Source organism: Notolabrus celidotus, chromosome 23 (assembly GCF_009762535.1).
Source record: "Notolabrus celidotus isolate fNotCel1 chromosome 23, fNotCel1.pri, whole genome shotgun sequence".
NCBI lineage: Eukaryota > Metazoa > Chordata > Actinopteri > Labriformes > Labridae > Notolabrus > Notolabrus celidotus.
Window position 1 is genome coordinate 1,130,322 of NC_048294.1, and position 24,790 is coordinate 1,155,111.

Here is a 24,790-nt window from a genome sequence, read left to right on the forward strand (position 1 = left end):
TTTAATATGAATGGTTTGAGACTCCTAATAGAAAGCTACTTAGAGGTGGAAACTGAGACACAGAGCTGCAGAAATGGAGACACTGTCTGCAGAGTAGCTGATGTGCTGAGTTCATAGAAACAGTGCTCAGCGAAGAAGTGAAAGTTTCACTTCTGTTTCTCTCTCTGGTACAGCTATGAGTTTTAAAGACTCGTCTCTCTGTGTTTTAATGTGATAATGGAGTCAGAGTGAAGCATCTGTTCTTCTTACAAATCTCTGACGACATAAAAACAGAGGCAGGAGTTCTGACTATGCTAGCTGCTCTGTAGTTTAACCCTCCTGTTGTGTTGTGGGTCAAATTGACCCTTTCTAAAGCCTATTTTAGGCAATATATGACTTCCAAAGCAGATAAGTGCAGCATAAACATCCGGGCAGCATGTGACAGAATAGATGTCTTGTTAATTTATCAACATCACTTCATAAAAAAAAAACATTCAAAATTTAGAATAAAATAAACAAAAATCTTAGTCATGTAAAACTATTATATTTATATTTAGGACTTGCCAATGTATATTAAAAAAAGTTTTAACATTAATTTTAATGAAAAGTTGAAGAGTTAAAATCAAGTCCATAGAGGCTAAACTGTAGATATAAGTTTGTATTCAAAGAGCTCAGAAGACTGTCGTATGCTTGTTATAATAATAATAATAATAATAATACATTTTATTTATAAAAGCGCTTTAAAAGGTTCTCCAAGCGCTTTACATGAAAATACAATTATACAATAGGAAGCAAAAGGAAAACAGTGCAAAAAAGCAAAGAAAAGCAAGGCAGCAAAATAAAACAAAACAAGAAAAAAAAAAATCAATCAATTCTAGTTTAACAGCCTTTGTAAAAAGGTGTGTTTTGAGTCCGGATTTGAATTTGGTGAGTGAGGGAGAGAATCTGAGGTGTTGGGGGAGAGAGTTCCAGAGGGTGGGGGCAGCGACAGAGAAGGCCCTGTCCCCCAGGTTCGGTGCTTGGGTTTGGTGAGAGGGGTGAGGAGGTTGGCGTTGGTGGAGCGGAGGTTGCGGGAGGGATTATATGGCTGCAGAAGGTCGGTGAGGTAGGAGGGAGCTAGGTTATGGAGGGCTTTATAGGTGATGAGTAGGATCTTGTACTGTATTCTGAAGGGGATGGGAAGCCAATGGAGGTTCTGGAGGACTGGGGTGATGTGGTCTCTGGAGCGGGTATGAGTGAGGAGGCGTGCAGCTGAGTTTTGTATGTATTGTAATTTGTTGAGGAGGGTGTTGGGTGTACCGTAGAGGATGCTATTGCAGTAATCGAGTCTTGAGGTGATGAAGGCGTGGATGAGAGTTTCAGGGAGGGGCGGAGACGGGCGATGTTTTTGAGGTGGAAGAAAGCAGTTTTTGAAATATTGTTAATGTGTTGTTGAAAGTTGAGTGACTGATCAAAAATGATACCAAGGTTACGGATGTGGGTGGATGCTGAAACAGTGGATTTATCAATAGTGAGTGAGAAGTCTGGGCAGGTGGAAGTGAGGGATTTTGGGCCTATGATGAGAATTTCGGATTTGTTACAATTGAGTTTGAGAAAGTTTGTTTGCATCCAGGAGTTTATTTCAGTGAGGCAGTTTGTGAGGGTGGTGTGGGAAGCAGCGGTGATGGATGTGGTTGAAATGTAAAGCTGGATGTCGTCGGCATAACAGTGGAAATGGAGGCCGTGGCGGCGTATGAATGTGTACTTATGTCTTGAATATTGTGTAATTGTAATGATAATAACCTATGGCACAATAAAAATAAAATAAAATTAAAAAAAACTCTGATAATCCATAAGAAAACAAACAGACAAAAGAAATTCTGATAATCCATAAAAAAAACTAAAAAACAAACAAACTGATAATCCATAAAAATAAAAATAAAAACTCTGATAATCCATAAAAAATGCAAATTAAAATAAAACTGATAATCCATTAAAAAAAAGAAAGGTTGAGGAGTTATCCTCATTGAACCATGATCTGTGACAGTTAAATAACACCATTGCACCAAATCTTGATTTAAATGGTAAGTAATGGAGTTAAAAATTAGATTTAAAAAAATGGGTATTGGGATTGTTTTTTGGGTTCAGACACTTTTGGATAATTGAATATGCCCAGAGTCAAATTGACCCAGGAACATTATTGCTGTTCCAGAGAAACGAGCATAACAGGAGGGTTAAGCTAAATGCTAATGTTAAAGTGGCAAAACACCACAAACACTATGATGTAGCTGTTTCTTTCAAACATTGTGCGTTGTATTATGCTAACATTAGGCATTGTTTAAGAAGTGGGTATGACCTTGTGTTAAAACAAGGCGCCTTTAACTGCATTCCTTCCTATGACCAGCAGGGGGCGACTCCACTGGCTGCAATGATAAGTCTGATTGTGTAGAAGTTTATGGTTGGCTTGATCTGATGTGTACATTTAAAATATCAGCCATTTGAAATTTGAAAAAATATTCAGAGATTATGATTAAAGTCATGGTTTCAACTCAGAAAAATATCCAGCATTCCAATGCCTTTTATTTTGAAATTCCTAACCAGATACCGCTGTGATTGGCAGAAACACATTTTGAGGTGTTCTCTTCTCAGTCTGATTAAATATTTTGAAGTGGAAACAGGGTTGTTCATGTCAAATATACATTAATTCACATTTTCAAATTACAGACGTATTTTATTTTGAAAAATCCATAAACCGCTCATTTGATCACTTCCTGTATTTGGTACATTGCTTTTCAGGTAGAATCTGACATTTGTAAATATTGCTTCAGGTAAAAATGTTATTCTGTTTTACAAAATGTTAATTTGTTAATTTATAAAACTGATAGGAGTTAGCATACGCCCATATAAGGGATTTTAAATGTACATAATGAGGGATGTATGAGGTACTTAGAAATGGTTATGGCATTGCCTTCAGGTGATGATGGTCAGTATAAGATAAAAAGATAGAACCAGGTTTTAGCACATTATGTCATCATCTGAAGTCATACTAACACTGTACTTCCTGTTCACATCCCCAAAAGCCACCAAAATAAAGTGCATCAGTCATTATGTTCCCCATCTTAAAGAACAATACATGGATTGATGTGAGAGTATAAGAGTCCAGTCCTGTTTTTAAGTTTGGAGTCTCTACAGATACAGCGTTATGATGAGCTAAATCTGAAGTATCCAGTCTGAAGGGGAAGGAACTTCTGGTTTGGCCTTCAACAAATCAGACCGAGTGTTAAAGGGACGTTGGGTTAGCACCAAACTTTGTTCCTCATTCATCAATCATTAGGAGGCCGCTTTTATTACGGCAGCACATTTAATCACAACCCCCGGTGTGCAGATGTTTGTGTTTGCCTTGTCTGCTTTTTTCTTCTTCAAACCCACAGCATGAAGAGAAACAGGAAGACATGCTGCACACACACACACAACACACACTGTGAGAAAATGACCCACACAGCTGTCTGTTCTTCGCCCACAGAATACACAGAAACACACACACACACACACTCTTACCGACTTACAGAGTGAGAAAGAGTGTGAGTTCAGCAGAAAAGGAAACTATAGTTCCTGACAAAGACCTCCTACTCAAACCCGCAGAGACAGCGCGGGTTCAGCTTAAACGAAACTAAGACACAATCAGGTGTTTGATCCAGCGTTCAGTCCCCTCCTCCAATCATCCTTAAAGGAAGATCAGTTTTAACTTTGAACATTATATAACACCGCTCTCCTTCTCTGCTCCCTCTACAGATCACTCCATCCGCTCCTTCTTCTGCTGCTGCTGTGCCGTACAGACCAGGTACCTGCACGCTGTCAGACTTTCAAACATCCATCGACAATGACACCAGTTTGATTTGTGAACAGAACTTCAGAGAGGGATCTTTGTTTCATGCAAGTTGTGGAAAATCAATAACATTTAATCCAGCATCTTATTACATGTGCTGTGACATAACTACCCAGTTTCCTATAACTTTAGTGGGAATTTATTTCAAAATGTCAAATTTTGAGACAAAAGTAGAAAAAGTTTTTTGAGGAACAAAATCAAATAAGACAGATTTAATCTCTTTTTTTATTCTTATAGCTTGTACTAATACTCTGCTTTGACTGGACCCAGAAGTTGGTGTCAATTCTTTTTATTATTGATCCCAAACAATGATTTTCAGTAACTGTGACTTTATTTGTAGAGTGTAAATGATTCAAAAACACTCACAGTTTGGTTATATCAGCCAGATTATAGTTTTAATTTTAAGTCTAATATAATGTATTTCAAAATTATTGGATTTTGAACCTTTGAAATGAAAAAGCTGTGAAAAATCAAAATTTCAAGGCAACTGTTTGCACTAGATTTTTGAGTTTTGAGGCTAACTAGAAATCTTACATTTGAGCCAACTGATTAGTTTTTGTTGAGATAACTTATCATTCATATGTAGTGTAACTTAAAGTTTTGAGTTCTACATCCTAAGAAGTGAAAGTTGTGGAAACTTATTATTGTTTGTTCAGAAAATGTTCCTGCATGCTACTGCACCAATTTCACACCTGCAAGGTAGCTAGCTAATGTTCAAGGCGGCTAACTGTTGGTAATGACCATGCCTTATTAAACAAACTAAATCAATCAATCAATCAATCAATCTTTATTTGTATAGCGCCAAATCACAACAAACGTTATCTCAAGACGCTTTTACAAACATAGGAGGTCTAGACCACACTATGTCAAATTATGAACAGAGACCCAACACCAAGACAGGGTAAGACTCAGTCTGACCCCACCTTAATCCATCATGAGCATTGCACATCGCAGTATTTAGCTAGTTACAGTGGAGAGGACAAACTTCCTTTTAACAGGCAGAAACCTCCAGCAGGACCAGACTCATGTTAGACACACATCATGCCTCGACTGAGTTGGGTCTGGAAAGGCAGATAGAGGGGAGTAAGAGAGAGAGGTGATAGTGATGAGACGAGTCGTAGAAGCTGTTGCCGCTGGAGTCCAGCACGTCCGTATCAGCTGGAGTCCAGATCGTCCACAGCAGGAGGACGTCAACGGCAGCTTAGAGGAATCTACGAGACAATGGAGCTCAGGGACTCCAGAAAGGTCTATGGTTAGTAACTTTAATGGGACAGGCAGAGTTAAAGTAAGTGATGAAGGGGTTGGGGGGAAGAAGGTGAGCTAGGATCCCAGTGTGTCAGTGTGCCAGTTCCCCCGGCAGTCTAGGCCTATAGCTGCATGACAAAAGCTGGTCCAAGCCTGATCCAGCTTAACTATAAGCTTTATCAAAAAGGAAAGTTTTAAACAAATTAAAGTGACAGTAACTGTTAATCAACTCACCATCAAGTGACCAACTGTAAAGCTAAAGTTTCAATACAATACTCAAACAAAACACTCACCTTTAGGGCGATAACATCCACACAGGACAGGAGAGATGGCGCCACATGTGGGGAATTGAAAGTGTGGAGGACCCCTGTAGATTTGAGTTGGAGACCCCGTTCTTTGCCTGAGGCATACTCAAATAATTTCGCCGAGCCTCAAACACATAATTTCAAGGTTTACCAACCTAACTTATGAAATGAGACCAACTTTAAACAAACTTAACACAGGTAGTTCAGATAACAACTCTGATGTAGTTTGAAACACAATGGAAAATTTTTTGTTTACTTAACCAGAAAAATCATTTTCAGGCCAACAATTTCAAGTTTTAATTTTTACGGTGCAGTAGTTTCCAATCTCTGCAACTTTTTATGTCTAGCTTTAATAAAACTACCACCTTCGGAATGGTCCTTTAAAACATGTTGTTTAAAAATGTAAACAAACGTTTGGATCGGTTCATTTCAGGGAGTTCAGCACGCGCATGGAGCTAGAGGACAGCACCTCCCTGTGTTTCAAGAGCAGACGCTACTCAGGCCACGCCTGCCGGGTAAGACCCAGTTTGTGTGTGTTATTGTATGTATGTGTGTGTGTGTATCCCTCTTTCCAACCCCAACACGGTCTCAGCAGATGTGTGTCTAACATGAGTCTGGTCCTGCTGGCGGTTTCTGCCTGTTAAAGGAAGTTTGTCCTTGCCACTGTAACTTGCTAAATGCTGCAAAGTGCTCTGCTCATGGTGGATTAAGATGAGATCAGACTGAGTCCTGTCTGGAAGATGGGACTTGATCTGATCTGGTCCTGATGTTAATAATAGAACATAGAGTACGGTCTAGACCTGCTCTGTTTGGAAAGAGTCTGAGGAGAATTGTTGTTTGGATTTGGTGCTATATAAATAAAGATTGATTGTGTGTATGTGTGTGTATGCGTGTGTGTATGTGTATGTGTGTGTATGTGTGTGTGTGTAGTAATTGTATCTGTGTATAATGTTCTCGCTCCTTGTTCCAGGTGGACAGGTCAAGGAAGAAGCTCCCCCTCCCCCCTCCTGAAGACGAGGACGGTATAGGCGGGGGACTGCCGATGGTTGTAGCCATGTATGACTTCACTGCCAAAGAAGACACTGACCTCACACTCAAACAGGTACTCACACACACACACACACACACACACACACACACACACACACACACATGATGGACGAAACCAAGCAGTGTGTGTGTGTTGATGGGCTGTGTTGTGTCCACAGGGAGAACAGTACGTCATCCTCCACAAACAGGACCAGCTGTGGTGGAGGGCGCAGGACAAGCATGGGTACGAGAGTCCAAACTAACATCCGCAGATTCTAACCAAAGATTTCATTCTTCATATTTATTGTTTTTAAGATCACCAGTTTTTAAAAACATCCTCTAAAGTCTGTGCCAGAGATTAAATTCTCCATATTTGTTGAGCTTATGAATGACAACTGTCATTTTAACATTTTAACATCCCCACTAGATGAACTGTGATTTGTAGCTCCATCATCAGGCATCAACAGTAGTCTGTGTTTAGTGCGTGTTAGCAAGTGTTGCTAATGTTACATGCCTAGCTTAACTTACAAGTTGCTTAAAAAGAGTAAATCTGCTAAATATCAAAATGTACGAAATGTCAAATTTTCAACATTCTATTTTTAAAAACACCAGCAAAACAAGTGACTTCCCATCCTTCCTCAACTGTGAAGCTCTGAAAAATGTCTTTAACATTTGGGTCACACTTCCTTAAAATTAGCTTAACCACATGGTAGCGCTGCCCCTGCCTGTACCGGTTGATAGCCTAGCTTTCGTTCTGGTTTTCTGGACAGTATCTCAACAAATCTTCAGTTTAATGAGGTTGAACCAAAAAAAGCTGAGTCTGCAAATATTCTCAAACTGACAATATTTGCCTGTGTTGATTGTTTTTGTTTACTTTGTATTTTTTCTATCAGGAATAAAGGCTTCATCCCCAGTAACTATGTGACGGAGAGAGACAGAATTGAAGCTAACTTGTGAGTGTTACAGTTTGCTGTTTTTGACGCTATCTTTGCATCATCAAACATTTGATTGTTGATTTCTTATCTTTGTCAATATATAAAGTATTTTATTCTACTGTTTTATATTCGATGATCCATATTGTTGTTTTTCTTTCCTTCCTGCAGGTGGTACTGCAAGAACATCACCAGGACAGAAGCTGAGCAGCTGCTGAGACAAGAGGTTCAATATCTGTCTGGTTTTATTCATATATTTGAGGAACATGGAGGGACACTTCTCCAATATATATGGGGAATGGTTCCAACCTGATTTTTATGCACAAAGATTCTCATGTTCAGAGATTTGCTGCTTATCTTTGTCTCATGTTAGTAAACTGAAAATGTTAAAGTTTGAGAGCATTCAGTATTTTGTTTTCAAGCATTTCTGATTATTTTCCAGGACAAAGAGGGCGGATTCGTGGTCCGGGAATCCAGTCAGAAGGGAGTCTACACCGTCTCTGTCTACACAAAAACCTTAAGGTGAACCACATGAGAGTTGTAGTTAAAACCCTTGGTACTGCAGATATGGAGACAGTTGACATACTGCGTGAATAAGAATTCAACATTTAACTTCTCTGTGTGTTTGGTTTCATTCGTGCAGTGCCAACGGGGATATCAAGCATTACCAGATCAAAATAAACGAGACTGGACAATTCTTCTTGGCGGAAAAACACACGTTCAACTCCATACCTGATGTCATACACTACCACGAACACAACGCAGCAGGTACACACACTTAAAGTGTTAGTGCATGTATCTAAAGAGACAAAAGTGCTTCTTTTGTTTTAATAAAATATTCTCGATGCTTGTTGGTCGTCTTTTGTAGGTCTAGTTACGAGGTTGCGGTATGCAGTGGGGCCAATGGGGAGGTGTGTTCCTCCCACTTCAGGATTCAGCTCAGGTAAATAAACACATTCTCTTAAAGTTGCTGTAACATTTTATTTAATTCATCAATGAAACTTTTGTAGATTTAACGCTGGGTGAACTTTATGTTTTGCATTGAGTTGTGTCGTCTTTTCACGACACGCTCAAACAAACCTTCAGTTATCTTTCATCATCATGTGGTGATTTGAACTCTTTGATTCAAGCTTTTCCCTTAAGTTTGCTGTAAAGTTGTATCTTTATATGCAGATGATATCATGCTCTATATCTGAGATTTTACGGCTTGTTTTTCTTTCGATTTGATCTGGGTCTCCTGATAAAGGAAGTCAGTGGAATCTCTGCCTCCTTGACTCACTCACATGCCCCATGTACGGAAACTAGGGATGTCCCGATCCTGATCTCAACTATCGGATCGGAGCCCATCGGGGCGTTTTTTAATTGATCAGTGTTCACAATTGAGCCGATAATCTCTTCTGATCATTTACGCCCGCTGTCACTGAACACAATTTTATTAATTTATTTTTCATTTAAAACGACCTTGCATATTATTTAACATTTTTGTAAATATGCCGAAATTAGCCAAAAGGCTAGTTTCCATCTGTAGTCCCTTGCCAGATATTAAAAAGGCTCCCAAAAATTTCAAGATTAACCAAAAAAATTGAATAAAGTAAAATAAAATAAAAATTCAAAAGGGAGCTGAAGGCTAACGCACAAGTGTAATTGAGTATTCTGCGTTCGCTTAACTGTGTATACATAATGAGAAAATAATAAATGGGACACTGATGTAGTACCCTAGCCATAATATAGATTTTATTGTAGAACTCTCATCTACATGGCACAGAAAAAACTTTTGCTATACGCACGGACATATGGTTCAAAAAGGCGAAAAAAACCCAAACACAGGACAGTCTGTAACATTAGCATCAGCATCCTCATTGCTAGCGGCAGCTGCCATTCTGTAGGTAGTGGCATGCAACCAGGCATGTTTCCATCTTGCTGTCACTCCCGATATTTACGTTCTCCGTCTCCCGAACAGTGAATTATGCACTGTCTTGTGAGAGTTGCGTTTAGAGCAGCCTCGGATTTCGGCAAATATTCAATATTAATTAATCGGATCGGGATCGGGACATCTCAAACAGAAACCTTTATTTATTCAGTATTTTCTGGAAGCATAAAACTGGAGCTCCCCTGTCTCCCTCTGTTTGTAGTTGTTTTTGAACCCTTGTTCTAAAGTTACGTAGAGTGTCTCTGTACGCTGATGATACCTTGCTCTGTATCTCAGATCTTTTGGCCTGAATGGGTACTCTACCACCTGAACTTATTCTTCTCATGTCACATTCACAGATAAAGAAACCTTGAATTCTTCTTTATCTCTTTAGGGGGCCCAAAGAAAGAGGTGTCTCTTATCTCCACAAACACACACATACCTTGAAAGTAATCATTTTAACGCCTTAGTATCAAGATGTACACTTCACGCAAAATAGGACAACCTCAATGACACTGTATAACAACGGGCTCTGAAACTGGACTGACTGGAGATGCTTCTTTTCACCTTGTCTCTTACTTCCTCTTTTCTTCCACATCTCTTCTGCCTCCTCTCTCTTTCTCTGATTCTCCACCCTCCAGAGAAGTGGGACATCAACCCCAGCGAGCTGACCTTCATGAAGGAGCTGGGCAGCGGGCAGTTCGGTCTGGTTAGGCTGGGAAAGTGGAGGGCTCAGCAAAAAGTGGCCATCAAGGCCATCAGAGAGGGGGCCATGTACGAGGAGGACTTCATCGAGGAAGCCAAAGTCATGATGTAAGGAGGGGTGGAGGGGGGTGAAGAGAAAAAAATGTTGGATCGGGACAGGAAGTAGACACTGGCAAGAAAATAGGGAACAGAGTTAGAGTGTTGAAACCTGTTACATGGAAGTGAAACTGCGTTGTTTTGTTGTGTCTATCAGGAGGTTGTGCCACCTTAAGCTGGTGCAGCTATACGGCGTGTGCTTGCAGCAGCGCCCCCTGTTGATCGTGGCTGAGTTCATGGAGAACGGCTGCCTGCTGAACTTCCTGCGGCAGAGGGGCGGGACTCTAAAGGAGGCGTGGCTTCTCTCCATGTGCCAGGATGTTTGTGAGGGGATGGAGTACCTGGAGGCTCAGAGTTTCATTCACAGAGACCTGGTGAGTGGAACGGGAGGAGGGATAATGCATGAGCAACTGGTGTTTATTTTCAGATTTCCCTCTTTGCATAAAGTATCCAACTCCTCTACTTTTTTCACTCCAGCTTTGTTTCTTCAAAAAGAATGATCAAGGTTCATATCTGTTTAACTTAAGTGGTTATTTTTCTGACATCCAGGCAGCCAGGAACTGTCTGGTCAACGAGCACAATGTGGTGAAGGTCTGCGACTTTGGGATGACCAGGTATGGCAGCCTGTTTGTCCCAAACCTTAAGAAAAAAATGATTTTTGTGTAATACTTTTTTTTTTTAACTTTATTCACATTAGTGCACTGTTTCAGCTAACATATAATATCACTGCGTCCGTGTTTGCAGGTATGTTTTAGACAACCAGTACACAAGTTCCAGTGGTGCTAAGTTCCCCGTGAAGTGGTCTCCACCTGAAGTTCTTCACTTCAGTAAATACAGCAGCAAGTCTGACGTTTGGTCCTTTGGTGAGGAAACTCACGTTACTATCCATTCACACCTTAAAGTGTTTAAAATATCTGATTTTAATCACTTTTGAAGACTTAATTAGGCAAAGAGCTCTCTCATAATTGCTAGATTTTCATCATGATGTTTTATGATATTTTACTTTTTGACCAATCGTTGTTTAAACTTGTTTATTTTATTCTGAATGTATTCTGTTTTTTTTTAGTGTTGTAAATCTTATTTTTCGGCATACATTTTTTCAACCTTAATATCTTGGAAACTAATTTGTATAAAATAATGAATCCTCCCTTCAGTGTGGGTTGATAGAGAAATGAGCTATTCAGACTAAAATCGTTTTTTGAACCAGGCTGTAAACATGTTTATTTCTGCTGTTAAGATTGGCTTTTTTAAATTGGTGTGTATGTGGCTTCTAAAGCTTCTGGAGCCAGCCTCAAGTGGACACTCAAGGTACTGCAGCTGTAATGTTTTTTTAATAAACGTATGTTTGTTTGCAGGTGTGGTGATGTGGGAGATCTACTCGGAGGGTCGGACTCCGTTTGAAAATCGCTCCAACTCTGAAGTGGTTAGTGACATCACCAGAGGAGTCCGACTGTACCGCCCACACCGCGCCTCTCAGCCGCTCTACTCCGTCATGTACCTCTGCTGGCACGAGGTACTTCATCAAAACACAAAAATTGGGGTGGGGGGGCAACATTCTAAAATCTTTGTTATCCTCTTCTTCCTCCCTTGACACTCGTTTGTTGTTTGTCTTTTTCTTCTTCGGTGGTGTTGGCGACTTAGAAGGCTCAAGGTCGACCATCTTTCTCAGAGCTTCTGGAGGAAATCAGAAAACTGGCAGAAAATCCGGATTAACACAAACATGTTATAATGCTGATTATCAAACTGCTTTTACTGTAAATAATGAATAAAAATAAACTCTATTTTATGACTGTAAATAACTATTTTATCAATAAAAGCTCTCTGACTGATACTTGTCTGTCTTCCAGTTTGATTCACCTTCATATAAACACATTTTTATCAAAATCAACTTATTCAAATGTGACAAAAAATAACTTATAACAGAAACAAACATGTTCTGATCTTCATTTGTTGACTTTAAATTTGGAGCCTTAAAAGTGATGACAAATTTGATGAACACCTCTCAAAGCATTAAGTGAATATTATGACTTTAATGAAAGTATGTTTTATAAAACCACAATAGTTTTAGGTTGAACTCAAGTAAGGGTAAAAAAGGACTGAAGGAGTGAGTGTTAGTAAAATTGTGCAGTGCACTTAAAATAACAGCAGGGGGTAGTGTAGAGGGTAGTGTAGAGCTTCTGACAGTTCAGGGGGAATTGTGTTTGGCAGGTGGAAATATTCATCAAAGATTTTTCTTTTCTTTTCTTTTTTTCTTTTTAAATTTAGCCCCTGAGTATCATTCTTTGACCTTGGTGACTTTACAATGATTATGTTGATGTGAACACTGTCTAAAAAATATTAACGATATTATTGAAAGAAAAATAGCAACAGTGGAGTGAGAAAAACAGAGAAATAAAATATGATGAATCATGTCCTTTTAGGACTTCCACTAAAAGAGGGGATCAATATAAGACAAAACATCTTCCTTCTTCAGTTACTTGACGCTTTGTGGATTTGTAACAAGTATTGGAGATATTAAGACTTTTTTTTTTTTTTAAACTCTTTTTATTAAGTTTTGACTATTTTAACAGACAATGTCAAGTTGCTTTGAATAATAAGGCACAGGATTACAGACTGTCCTTAATTTTTCAGTGAGCATAGAGAAAGATAAAAGAAAACATGTCTCCTAAACAATATCAATATATAGTAATAATGTTAATAACAGTTATAATGGTAACATATCAATAACACTTAATATAATAAAATTAATTTCTTCAACATATTAACCCTTAAAAACAGTATTCATCATGATTAACCTTTAATATATATATATAATATAATAACCTTTAATATTGTGTCCTTTACCTGTAAACAGGTAGCTGCAACTGAAAGTCGCCTTTTCAAAATTCCACAACATCCCAACTGATCTTCTGCTGACGTCACAATTTATCCTCGCGCGCCCGGAACGTGGCGGGAGGCGTCACCATGGCAACAGAACACACGGAGTCGAGTTGTCCCTTTGATGCGTCACGCAGCAGAGTTCCACACGGTCACGCGCCGAACGTTCCTCCGGTATTTAGGCGGTAACTTCAGCTTCAGCTCACCGGGACGATTCACCGATTAAAGAACTCACCTGTGAGGTAAGTGCGCGTGCGCGTGTCAACATTCAGGAACACAGTGACTGAGTGTTTGATGACTTTGATCCTTTTTATCTCCGTGGTGTTCATGAGAGGATCAAAACAGAGAGCTGAAATAAGAGTTCTGATACCAAACACGAGAAACTCGGTTATAAGTGAGATTCCTGCTTTTAATATATCTAACATAAAGTCAGAGAGGCTTGTTTTATCAATCCAACCATCCACAACTTCAAACTGTTAAGTATTTATCTCTGAAACCAAGTCTAGTATTACAAAAAGTACAAACTTGATGTGTATTACTTCTGATAATGACTCATTTTTACAGACTTGCTTTTACGTGACTTCATCCTTTTAACTGCTTTTTATTTGTATTTATTATCATTTTAGTTTTTATCTAGATAATTTATTTGTTTGAATTTTATTTGATCATTTATTGTTTTATTATTTATTTTTTCATTTATTATTTTAATATTCCTAATTGATCTTTTTCCATTTTCTATTTTGACCGATGTGATGTTGTCTTCGTCTTCTCCTTCACACCTTAGTTTTACCTGTGCTTTAATGCTGTTATTTACTTATCTATTCTTTTTATTAATGTATTTATTTATTTATTTACGTTCGATATTTTGAAAAACCTCTAACAATGATTTATTGGTCTACTATCTCACCGCTTTATTCTGTTTGAAGCATTTCATAAACATTTGTTTTTAAAGGTGCTCTCCAAATAAAGTTAGTATTATTATTATACTCTTTACATTTAATGTTTAATTGCCACAACACAGCTTCACCAGCAACAACTATACATCAATAACATGAAGTTTATTGTACAAGTTCCCAATATTTGACTACTATTTTTTATGATTAGTTACCAAGAGAGGCCATTTACTAATGACACAATATCACATACCAAATCTCTACATTTGTTACCCCTACCTGTTGACACTGTGGCAAAAAATAGTTTTGATTAGCATTCTAAACACTGATGTTAGTTTCTTTCTCAGACGTCTTAACTTAATGACAGTTAAGTGAAACTCATGATAGCATTTTGTTCATAATTTGAAATTTTCATTTTAATGTTCATTTTCTCCCCCAAGATGGCTAATAACAAGTATTACCAACTGTGGTTCAATAAAAGTATCCTAAAATCAATACTTTGTGACAACTTGTTTATCCCTGTGGGAGTAATACGTGGGATAATATACAGGGTCTGTCCAGATCCTAACCACCCATTCACCATATATTATCCCCTACTTATGTTCATAACATCAACTTTATTTGAAGGCCAGACCTTAACTTCGATGTATGACAATGAAAATATGTGAAATAGTTAATGTCCATTTTGGTTATTCGCTTGCCCTTCTTTTCAGTACTATCTTTATTATTCTAACCATGACTGTAAAGTATTGACAGAAATAATAGACCAGTAAATGTATCTTAAGTTATATTAGTGATGGTTTCTTCTAGCTGTCATTCCTCCCACAGTTTCATGGAGCGGTACGAGTCTCTGGGTCTTGTCGGGGAGGGCAGTTACGGCACCGTGCTGAAGTGTCGTCACAGAGACTCGGGTCGCCTCGTTGCCATCAAGAAGTTCCAGGACTCCGATGATGACAAGACGGTGAAGAAGATCGCTCTGAGGGAAATCAAGCTTCTTAAGGTACCTGTCAATCAATCCATCAGCCAATCAATCATTGAGTAACTGAGCAGTGAGCGTCCTCTTTGAGACTGAAACCTGAGTGACTGAAAACACAAAAGCAGCCTGTCAATCACCGAACAAACAAAGTCACAACCATTCAGAGCCGGAGACACGCAGCTCCTTCAAAAGTTGACATGAGAGGAAAGATCGAAAGAAGATGAACAGCTAAGAGCTAAAAGTTATAAAAAGAAGATCTATATAGAGGCTGTTTTTATTTTATGAAAGCCTGGATTAGTATCGCCGTAATCCTCAGTATGAGTGTCCAGCTTTAAATTCACACATTCTCATCTTTATTACCATTTAGCAACTGCGTCATGACAACCTGGTGAACCTCCTGGAGGTGTGGAAGCGCCGCCGCCGCTGGTATCTGGTGTTTGAGTTTGTGGAGCGAACGCTTCTGGATGATTTGGAGCAAAACCCAAACACACTGGACCTGAACACCAGCCGGCAGTACCTGTTCCAGATCCTGAGGGCGGTGGCCTTCATTCACCAGCAAAATGTGAGTTGATTGATGGATTCCAGGAATTCTCCAAGTCTTAAGTGATCCTGGACTTTTAGTTTTTCATCAGCTAGAGTCAGATCTTATTGGTTTGGAGTAACATCTTTAAGAAGAACTGATGAGACATGAATAGATATAATCTCAAAAGGCTGTTTTTATGCTTCCTAGATAATCCACCGTGACATCAAACCGGAGAACATCCTCATCTCTCAGGGGGGCGTGGTCAAACTGTGCGACTTTGGCTTTGCTCGGACGATGACAACTCCTGCTGATGGTGGCGTCTACACCGACTATGTGGCCACTCGCTGGTACAGAGCCCCTGAACTACTGGTGGGAGACACCAAGTATGGAAAGTAGGTGTTTGTGTTAACACCTTAGGATGTCATTTCTTGGTTATCAGGGAAAAAAACATTTACATGTGTGTGTTTGTGTGTTTGTGTGTAGACCAGTCGATGTGTGGGCTGTTGGTTGTCTGCTGTTAGAGATGTTAACAGGTCTGCCCCTGTTTCCTGGAGACTCTGACCTTGATCAAATATATCACATCGTCAGGTGCTTTGGTAAGCAAATACCTTGGATAAAAATACGCAACATCTCTATTTATGCTCTATCAACACCGTTGTACTCTTTGGTGTCTCTTTTTTTTCCAATAACAGGTAACTTGACAGCTCATCACCAGGAGTTATTCTACAGGAATCCCGTCTTTTCTGGAGTCAGACTGCCCCAATGTTCTGGCAGAGTCCCACTGGAGCAGCGCTTCCTAACAATCCCAACCAACGCACTTGACATTGCAAAGGTACAGTGTTAGTTAGAGGTTTATTGGTGACTCAAAGTGTTCTCTGCAACAAGGCATTAGCCTGCTTATGCCACCCAACATATTTTGAATGTCCCTCCATAAAGGTAAATAACCATTGTGTTGTCTTCTTCAGAACTGTCTCCAGTTGGATCCAGAAAATAGAACTCAGTGTTCAGAACTTCTAGAACACACATTGTTCACGCATGACTCATTCGACGTCAGGTAACTGAGTGAACGTAGTACATTGGCATGTTATCTGGTCACCCATTTCCACCCTTGTGTTAGCTAAACTTCACATATGGAACTTACCATTATTAAGTCTCTCAATGAAGTTATTGACTGTGTGTATCTATTTGTGTATCTAAATAGGTTTTTGGACGAGCTAAATGCCAAGATCCAAAAAGACCACAGAGAAAACTCTACCCTTCCCAAAATAGCCAGAACCCAAAGACGGGAAAAAGATGACAGAGATGCCAAGAACAGTAGAGGCAAAGACAAGAAACAACATGAAGAGAAATTCAACAAGGAAAAGGAGAAAGGTGACAAGGAGGACAGAGAAGACAAGTTACCCAAAACAAAAGGCAAGCAGCCTTCGAAGCCAAAAAGCATTCGCAATACCTCAGAACCATTGATGTCAAGCAAACAACCCAAAACATCAGGCGCCAAAATTATTGACAGTTCAGCAAAAATGACCAAAAACAACCATGGCCAAATGGGCATGAGGAGTAAAGCTGGAAAGACTGCTGGGGCAGAGCTCAGGAGGGAACCTGAAAGTTCTAAACCCCCTAAAATCTATACTTTAGATTCATTGGAGGCGTCCCGGACCACAACAGATCTGAATGACGACAATGCAGAAGAAGCTAAACCTAAAAATGGGAAAGTTGATTCTTTAGAGCCGGGGAATGGCCGTTTAGTGAAAACAACAAACTCAACCAACTTGCACTCAAGTTGTGTCGACAACAACCTGTCACGTGTGGCCGAGAAAAGTATGATGGAGATCCAGATGTCAACCAAATTGGAGTCAAGTCAAGACTCTGGGAAAAACAAAAATATCTCAAACCCAAGAGTACTCAAATTGTCTAAAAGCTCAACCGATGACACAATAAAAAGTTCTTCTCCAAAACCTTCTTTGAAATCATCTGCTGATCCGACAGAAACCGACCTAACACAGAAAAGGAGTCAAATTTCCACCTCAGAATACCCTGAAGGTGCAGCAGCTGAAACCGGTGAAAGGGCAAACAGTGACCAAGTGCAGACAAGCTTCAGTATGCAGGCAGTTGAGATCACCAGCTCCACTACTTCTTCCGTCGTTAAGACCTACAAGACAACTACTTCTTCAAAGCATCACACCAAATGTTCAAATGTGGAGACAAAACAAAGACTGACTTCTGAATGTCCAAAAGTCTTACCTTCCTCCACAAAGCCATCAAAGATTACCTCAAACTCTAGCCCTAAAATGACCAAAGAAAGCCCTTCTTTATCCTCTAGTCCTTTAAAGAGCCTCATCTCAGATCTTTCAGAGCACTCCTCCGAGGTTTTTGTTGAGGAAAGTCAAGCAGACAGGACTACAACACAACCAAAAGGAACCCTCCGAACCAGATCATCCATGGATACTAAACCCATAAATAACACCACATATGCAACTACCAAACCTCCGACAGACGTTCAAACAGACAAGGACCATGGAGAAGCAACGACAGCAACGACAACTCAGCAGAGGAGTTGTAATACTTCAAAAGAGGACATCAAGGAGAACCACCAGTGCTTGACAAGGAACCCTGTGACCAAAAAAGCTTCACAATACTTTGAGACATCCCATGAGCCGAGCAGCGTACATCAACAAAGCACCACCACTGAATCCAGAACAAAGTCAACCTCCATGCTAGATGAAATCCCTAAAACCAGAACACCAGTAGTGACCACTAAAGCACTGAAAGTCTCAGATAAAGAGAACAGAGAGGACGTTGCACTTTCTTTGTCCGTCAGTCCATCAACTAAATCTTCCCTTGATCAAATCTCAAAGGTTGAGCAGAAAGAACCCAGCTTGAAGTCCTTGAGACCCCTCCACTCTTTCATGGAGGAACCTAAAACAATGCTTGGGTCTTTCAGCAACCACACCAATTCGCCCACATCCAGTGACCTTGAAGAGTCAGAAAACTACAGAGGCAAGAAACAAAAGAGACAACTCAGGAAGGAAGGACTCAACTAATGTGTCCACAATCTCAGATTCAACCTCATTCACCTTAACGTCAAGTCCAGACCATGATGCTCCGACAAGGCTCTCCCACAACTTGCACCCTGTGGACTACAATGAGTTTGATTTTAATGCATCAAGTTCTTCTCCCCCACCCCCTCCTCCTCCTCCCTCCTCTACTCCTCTACTCCTCCCTCCATCCTCCACACCCCTTGTTCCCTTTATCTCTGTAGGCAGTACCAATACTGCCACCAGCGATCAGTTCTACGCGGGGACGGGTTTCCATCCTGGGCTCCATGACCTTAGGTACTTAAGTTGTCACAGAGGACTTAACCACAGTACTGCATGAGGGCTTGACATTTTGTAAGGTGGACTTTGAGCTAAGCAAAGCAAAAGCCACATTTGTTGCAAAAAGGTTTTGGACCACAGACAGATTCAGAACTCATACGTATCTGTTTTTATTATTGGGACCTTTTTAGGGGCTATGCTGCACAAACAGTGCCTGATCGTATTGCCTAATTTTGCCAACTAAGTCTGGCACAACACAGGACCTATTTTAAACATTTAAAAAGCATCAGATTAAGGCTTGATTTGAAGGATAAAGCAGTTCAGAAGCTCCAGAGAGTTGCCAATTGGCTCAAAGTTTGCCATATGTTAAATTTTTTTGTGTGTGTTTCTGACAGGGGTACAGACAAACCAAGGCATCAGGGTGCCATTTATAGTCGACTGACTCAACAGCCTTTGTCCGGCCACATCACAGGATCGCTAAGGAATCAGGTAACACAGCATATGTGTTTTATGTGTTCATAATACAAACACAATCAAGATGATGTTCCTCCAAAGTTACACCTGTCTTTCTTTTCAGGTGCCAGAGAAGAGTCAGATCTGTGAGCGCTCGTTCCAGTCTGACCGTTGTAACTTTGCTAGCACCAGCAGCGTAACGGCGACTAAAAAGAAGTCTGACATCCATTTCCCAGATCTTAAAAGCTCAGTGCTACCAGAGCTAAAAGGCAAAGAGGGTATGCACTCTAAACATGCACAAAAACCCTGATGGTACCTGATATACAACAAAGCAAAAGAAAGTCATCATTCCCATTCATTTTGCATGTTGGGTGTAGGCCAGTCAAGTTCTCCTCACAGGTTTAGCACTAAATTCAGTGTTAAAAATACCTCAGGATTGGATTCTTAGAGCAATAACTTCAGGGGTTCAGAAACAATGAGAAGCATAGTTTTCTTGATTTTTTTTTTAGAAGTCTATTCAGCAGCATTTCCTGTAGAGTTTTTTTTCTCTTCAGGTAAACAAAACATCAGATGACTTTCAAAAGATAAAAGAAAATACAAACAACTTGTTCCTCCCATTCCACCGTCAGAACAGCAGCTGCTCCGACAGCAGCACTAACAGAAGCACGGTTCAGACACTGTTCCCTTTACTCACATGGAATTTTAATATTTGTCTCTTGAGTAATCATGTTTTTAATCATGTCAAACAAAAGTACATTACTGCAATTTAAGAATAAAGAAAAATAAACATGGGTTGTTTTTGTTCTTGTTTATTTTAGTAGATAATATTGATATTCGACCACATAAACATCTATTCACCATAAAATCTGAATAATTTAGTACACAATATTAAGTAAAAATAAACAAAATATGTACTGATGGAGTACTTTTCATTATGTATGATAATCTCATAATACTTTGTAAAATTTTAATTGTTCCATTTATTATTGCCTGAAACCTTTGACATAAAAAGACTAGTCAGACTAGTCGCTCGACTCCTCTGAAGAAGACGAACCCATTCGCCGTCTGTTCCAGTTTGCCCGTCCCGCTCTGTTCAGCCGCGTGAACGGTAGTTCGTCGCTTTCTGATGAACTCTGACCTCTGCGACGCTGCCCTCCCATTGGCTGAGAGTGAAACCTGTTAGAACTGGCGGCCTGTCGTCCGTTGTTGGTCAGGAGGTGGAGAAGGAGGCTGAGGGAAGGGTTGGAGTGTCTGACTGGTCCTGCTGGTTGTGGTTGCGGCCTGACTGGTGCTCTTGTTGGTGATTGGACGGCTGGTCGTTTGGTTGTGGCCGCCACCTGCTGGAAAAATCAATGCAAAGCAGATTAAAGATGGCAAAAACCATACAAACAGTTTCACTGATGTCACCCATTGGTTTCTGAAGAGGCGTTATGAAGGCGAATAGACGCCTTAATGGAAATTCTGACTACAATATGCAACCCAAATCACAGCGAGCCTAATCCTTCAGGGCAGACTTACCTTCTTGGTGATGGGTTTGGTTTTGGTTGTTGTTTTTGTTGGGGTTCCAGTTGTGACAGTGTCAGTGTCAGGTGTGGGAAATGGAAAAATCCCACAGGGGTCCACAGCAGAACCATCCATCTCCGGAAAGTCGGAATCCGATGAAAAGGCGAGAAACTGACGTTCTGCAAGTTAAAGAATTAGTATTTTAAATACTTAAATTGAATATAGACAACAAATGGAAATGTTTATGTGGATCATGAGTGAGTGAAAAATCATTGCCAATGAATTTTAAAGTAATCTGTGTAAAGACAAGGCCGTAAACATGATGTAAAAATTGGCTTTTCAACATGTTTGTTAATGGGGTTTCCTCTGCCTCTGGAGACAGCCTCAAGTGGATTTTATTTAACAATTCTGACCCCTTTTAGCCTCCACTTAGACTGCAGGGTCAAATTGACCCACAAGCAGTATCTATGTAATATAAACATGCAGGGGGGGTTGCAAATGTGTGAAATGAACCATTTTCATTTTATGTTGTTCACGCTAATTGCTTTGATTGATAATAAAACTATATGTTTTTTGTAAGATATCAGATGTGATTTTTTTCTTATCAAGTAGAGTTTCATTGTTTTTTTTTACTTCTTCTGTCCCTCATTAGTGAACCTTGAAGTCGTCTTTACAAACAGGTCACCCGGTGCTGTAACCTCCATGTTTGTGTTTAAGGTGTCTGCACTGTGACCTGATCTGTCTGTCTGTGTTGCATATTTCATGATAACAGGTCTAAGGTGTGTTGTTCTTTTGTCTCAGTCTTTTGTTTGCAGGGAAGCTTCCGTGAAAATAAAAGACATGCCTTGAATAGAGTTTGTTCCAACACAAACATGCAGGTGGAATTATCATATCTATCATCTCATCTTTACAAATGAAAGAAACCAGAGTGTGATTAAGATTATTCAGATGAATTTAAATAAAGGGAAACTTACCGTTCACTGAATCGATGCTCTGACCGCTGACGAAGAAGAGAAATAAAACCAGAAGGAGAGAGATAATCCTGCCGGACATGACTGCAGCAAAGTGAAACCACAGAAGAAGAAAATGTGAATAAAAATTTAAAAAACAGGCAGTGGAAGAGAAAAAAAGTAGAAATGCTTAAAAAAGATAAAGTTGGTGTTTGAGAAGGAAGAGTTGCTGCCTGACTGAAGGAGATGAGAGATGAGTGAAGTGTTTATAGATAGAAAAGGAGGGAGGAGAAACAAAGGGAACAGACGGATAATGTCTAGACTGGAGAGTTGAGTCTGAGCAGATGTATCAGAGATGTGGCAAAAGAGTTGCAACAGAGTTAATCCTCACTTCTTTTTTAAACTTTGTTTATTCAAGGAAGGTTTACAGAGCGGCAGCAACCACAACAGCAACACCCTGCTTACCAGAAACACCATCCAGACTTTGTTCCCTTATTTCAGGTTTTAATTACTAAACATCCAGGTTTCCAGTCGTGTCTGTCTCTCCTGTCTGACAGTACATTTAAAATGTTCATCCGACCTTTTCTTCTGCCTATCTGGGATTTAAAGGTCACATATCACGCTTTTTTCATCAACATATATTGGTCTAAGAGGTCCCCAAAACATGTCTTTAAAGTTTATGCTCAAAAAAACACTTTGAAATCAGATTTTGGTCTGCCTGAAGAACCCTCTTCTTCAGCCCTCCTCAGAAAGGTCGGTTTTCTCTCTGACCACGCCCCCTCAGGAAGTGGATATCCCCTCGGCTGTCCAGCACGTTGATCTAATGTTTACATGTTGGCTGAATATACACGGCTGCTCACAGACCTGCGTTACTTCAACCCTCTGAATCTGAACCAGAATCTGATCCTGACGGAGAGGCGCCTGTAGCAGGACCTTTCTGAACCATTGGTCACAGATTTAGTGTTTCTTGTTGTTTTATTTGTCAGCATGTTGACGTGTGTCTTGGTACACAGCTACCAACATGTAGCTATGTAGCTATGCTAACTAGTACTAGCACTTTTCCATGAAAACTAAAAATCATCCACTAGATCGTCAAATCTGCAGACGTGGGGAGTAAAACCGACCTCTGTGTTTATTAAGACAGCCTACAACTAGCATGCCTCCCTCCTAAGCTCCTTGTTAGCACACATGTGTGCAGGGAATGAAAAACGGAGGAGGGGTTGAGTTGTATTTTATACAGTCTATGGGCTGAACAAGCTCCGAGCTCTGACTTCCTGTTACAGACCGGATGGCGTTGTGACGTATGAAAAACACTGAAAACTGAAACGGCTGGTTTCAGCACACATTTACAGAAAGGTGGAGAAATCAAAACAGGGACAGAATGGAGTCTTTGACTTTTCAGGGGGTTTGTAGACAGGGACACAGATTTCAGGGAGAGAACCATTAAAAAGTCAATTTTGCATGATATGTCACCTTTAAATATGTACTTCCTGAAATTCTGAGAATGTTTGAGATGAAAGAAGGCTGCAGAGTTGAGAGACACGTTATGTTGGATTCTTTCCATGTGTAACAGATTGGTAATTTCTGCTAGCCAGGTCTTAAAAGAAGGGACATCCTCATTTTTCCAAAGAGTTAAGATATTTCTTTTTGCAATAACCATATTGTATTGTTCTCAGATGTAAGTGGGTAAGAGTGGAAAGATGTCGAGTACCACCTAAGATCGATGTGCAAGGGTCAGGGGAGATGTCACAGTTATACACGTCAGAAAAACACTTGAAAATATCAGACCAGAAAAGATGACCCAGAGTGCCCTCAGCCGAGTTACATTTTGGGCAAGTTAGTGAGACAGAGGGATACAAAGAGTGAAGTTTGGTGCAAGAGTAATGTAGCCTGTGAAGAACTTTAAATAAGCTGAATGAGTTGGTGATGGAGTTTCCCAGTCCTCGTCATTGATCGTCAGATCCAGGTCTTCTTCCCAGGCTACCTTTAAGTGTTGTGTGGAGACTACACTATATGAAGTGAAAAGTTGGGTGAATCTGGAAATAAGTCTCTTTGAGTCAGGGTCATGTGATTTTTTTAACTTGTGTAATTTAATTCCAATTTAAGGGGATTAATGAATCATTTACGTTCTCATCTTATTTTTTAGGAAAGATGATTCCTGCTCAGAGAGGATGGCGCAAAGAGAAATGTCATCGTCTGGGATCTCGTCTAGACTTAAGTTGACGAGTTTTTGACATTTTTAGAGACAGCAACATTACATGAAAAGCAAATGTATTGCCTGAAAACAGGTTTCAAGGGAAACATTGTTCTAATGGTTCTAAGGCTGCAACTTTATCTTTCTTCGGGGTATTCGCCGATGATAGTTTTGGAGAAAACGTTGTTGTTTGGTTTAATTTTGAAAGAGAAACCTTCTTTTCTGTATTTCTGTATCTGTGTTGTTGCCTTGCTCAACAGCAGGAAACCACTTACTCATTCACTTCCCACTCCAAAGATTTCCCCCGACACGCTCAGACACCAGGTGTGAGTCTCTTCATCTGAAGTTTCCGATGTTACTCAACTGGAACCAGAGATTTGCTAACACACCACACAGAAACCACGGTTACCAGGGGAGCAGGTGTTATACACACACACACACCTACTGTACAGTCAACCGTAGCGCTCTAATCTGGTCCTCTCACAGATTATCTGAATCAGTCCTGATTCAAACTGTAATATCTCAATCATTCTTGGTTGGATTTGAGTGAAAATTGGTAAAACCATTGTTAGTGCCCAGACAGTGAAGCCTACTGACTTTGGTTACCCCCGACCCTTCCCTCTAGCGCCACCATGAGGTACAGGATAAGGGTTTTGAGTGAAATGTCCCGACATTTAGGAACTGAGTGCCACAAAGTTTGGTTTCATTTTCAGGATAATTTGTAACAACTTGACTGAAACTTACATTTTTTCATCCAGTCTCATAATTTTTCATTGATTTGATAGAAGACTAAAAACCTGTCAGATATTCTCCTTTACCCTTTCCTTCATTGTTTTTTCTTTCATTCCTTCTTTCTTTCTTCATTTCCTTTCTCTCCTCTTTCTTCCTTTTTCCGTTCATTCGTTCTTTCTTTCGTTTTCCTTTCATTCCTTCTTTCTTTCTCCCTCTTTTATTCCTTTTTCCTTTCATTCCTTCTTTCTTTCTTTCATTCATTCCTTTCTTCATTCTTTCACCATTTACTCTCCTCTTTTTCTTTCTTCTG

The 24,790-nt window shown here is 39.9% G+C and overlaps 2 protein-coding genes across 5 annotated transcripts in view; both read left to right on the forward strand.

Annotated features, from left to right (window-relative positions):
- txk (TXK tyrosine kinase) overlaps positions 1-11,894 on the forward strand; it is a 27,322-nt gene extending 15,428 nt beyond the window's left edge. For 2 of the 4 annotated variants that reach the window (XM_034677063.1, XM_034677064.1), the window contains exons 3-17: positions 3,751-3,799; positions 5,828-5,909; positions 6,365-6,496; positions 6,603-6,667; positions 7,317-7,376; positions 7,527-7,581; positions 7,798-7,877; positions 7,999-8,123; positions 8,224-8,298; positions 9,906-10,077; positions 10,223-10,439; positions 10,615-10,679; positions 10,810-10,928; positions 11,421-11,578; positions 11,707-11,894. In XM_034677063.1, coding sequence (XP_034532954.1) covers positions 3,751-3,799; positions 5,828-5,909; positions 6,365-6,496; positions 6,603-6,667; positions 7,317-7,376; positions 7,527-7,581; positions 7,798-7,877; positions 7,999-8,123; positions 8,224-8,298; positions 9,906-10,077; positions 10,223-10,439; positions 10,615-10,679; positions 10,810-10,928; positions 11,421-11,578; positions 11,707-11,778 — 1,526 coding nt within the window. In that variant the 3' untranslated portion in view covers positions 11,779-11,894. Of the gene's footprint in view, positions 1-3,750; positions 3,800-5,569; positions 5,593-5,827; positions 5,910-6,364; positions 6,497-6,602; positions 6,668-7,060; positions 7,222-7,316; positions 7,377-7,526; positions 7,582-7,797; positions 7,878-7,998; positions 8,124-8,223; positions 8,299-9,905; positions 10,078-10,222; positions 10,440-10,614; positions 10,680-10,809; positions 10,929-11,420; positions 11,579-11,706 lie in introns of those variants that run through there. The other 2 variants (XM_034677065.1, XM_034677066.1) reach the window with 2 other exon arrangements.
- Positions 11,895-12,981: 1,087 nt separating this feature from the next.
- Positions 12,982-19,892, forward strand: LOC117807061 (serine/threonine-protein kinase MAK-like). The gene is given in 11 exon segments (XM_034676111.1): positions 12,982-13,184; positions 14,664-14,835; positions 15,179-15,373; positions 15,542-15,726; positions 15,818-15,930; positions 16,027-16,166; positions 16,300-16,388; positions 16,536-18,300; positions 18,302-18,666; positions 19,044-19,137; positions 19,226-19,892. Coding segments are annotated over 10 exon segments (3,300 nt in total). The 5' UTR covers positions 12,982-13,184; positions 14,664-14,667; the 3' UTR covers positions 19,412-19,892.
- Positions 19,893-24,790: the final 4,898 nt, after the last annotated feature.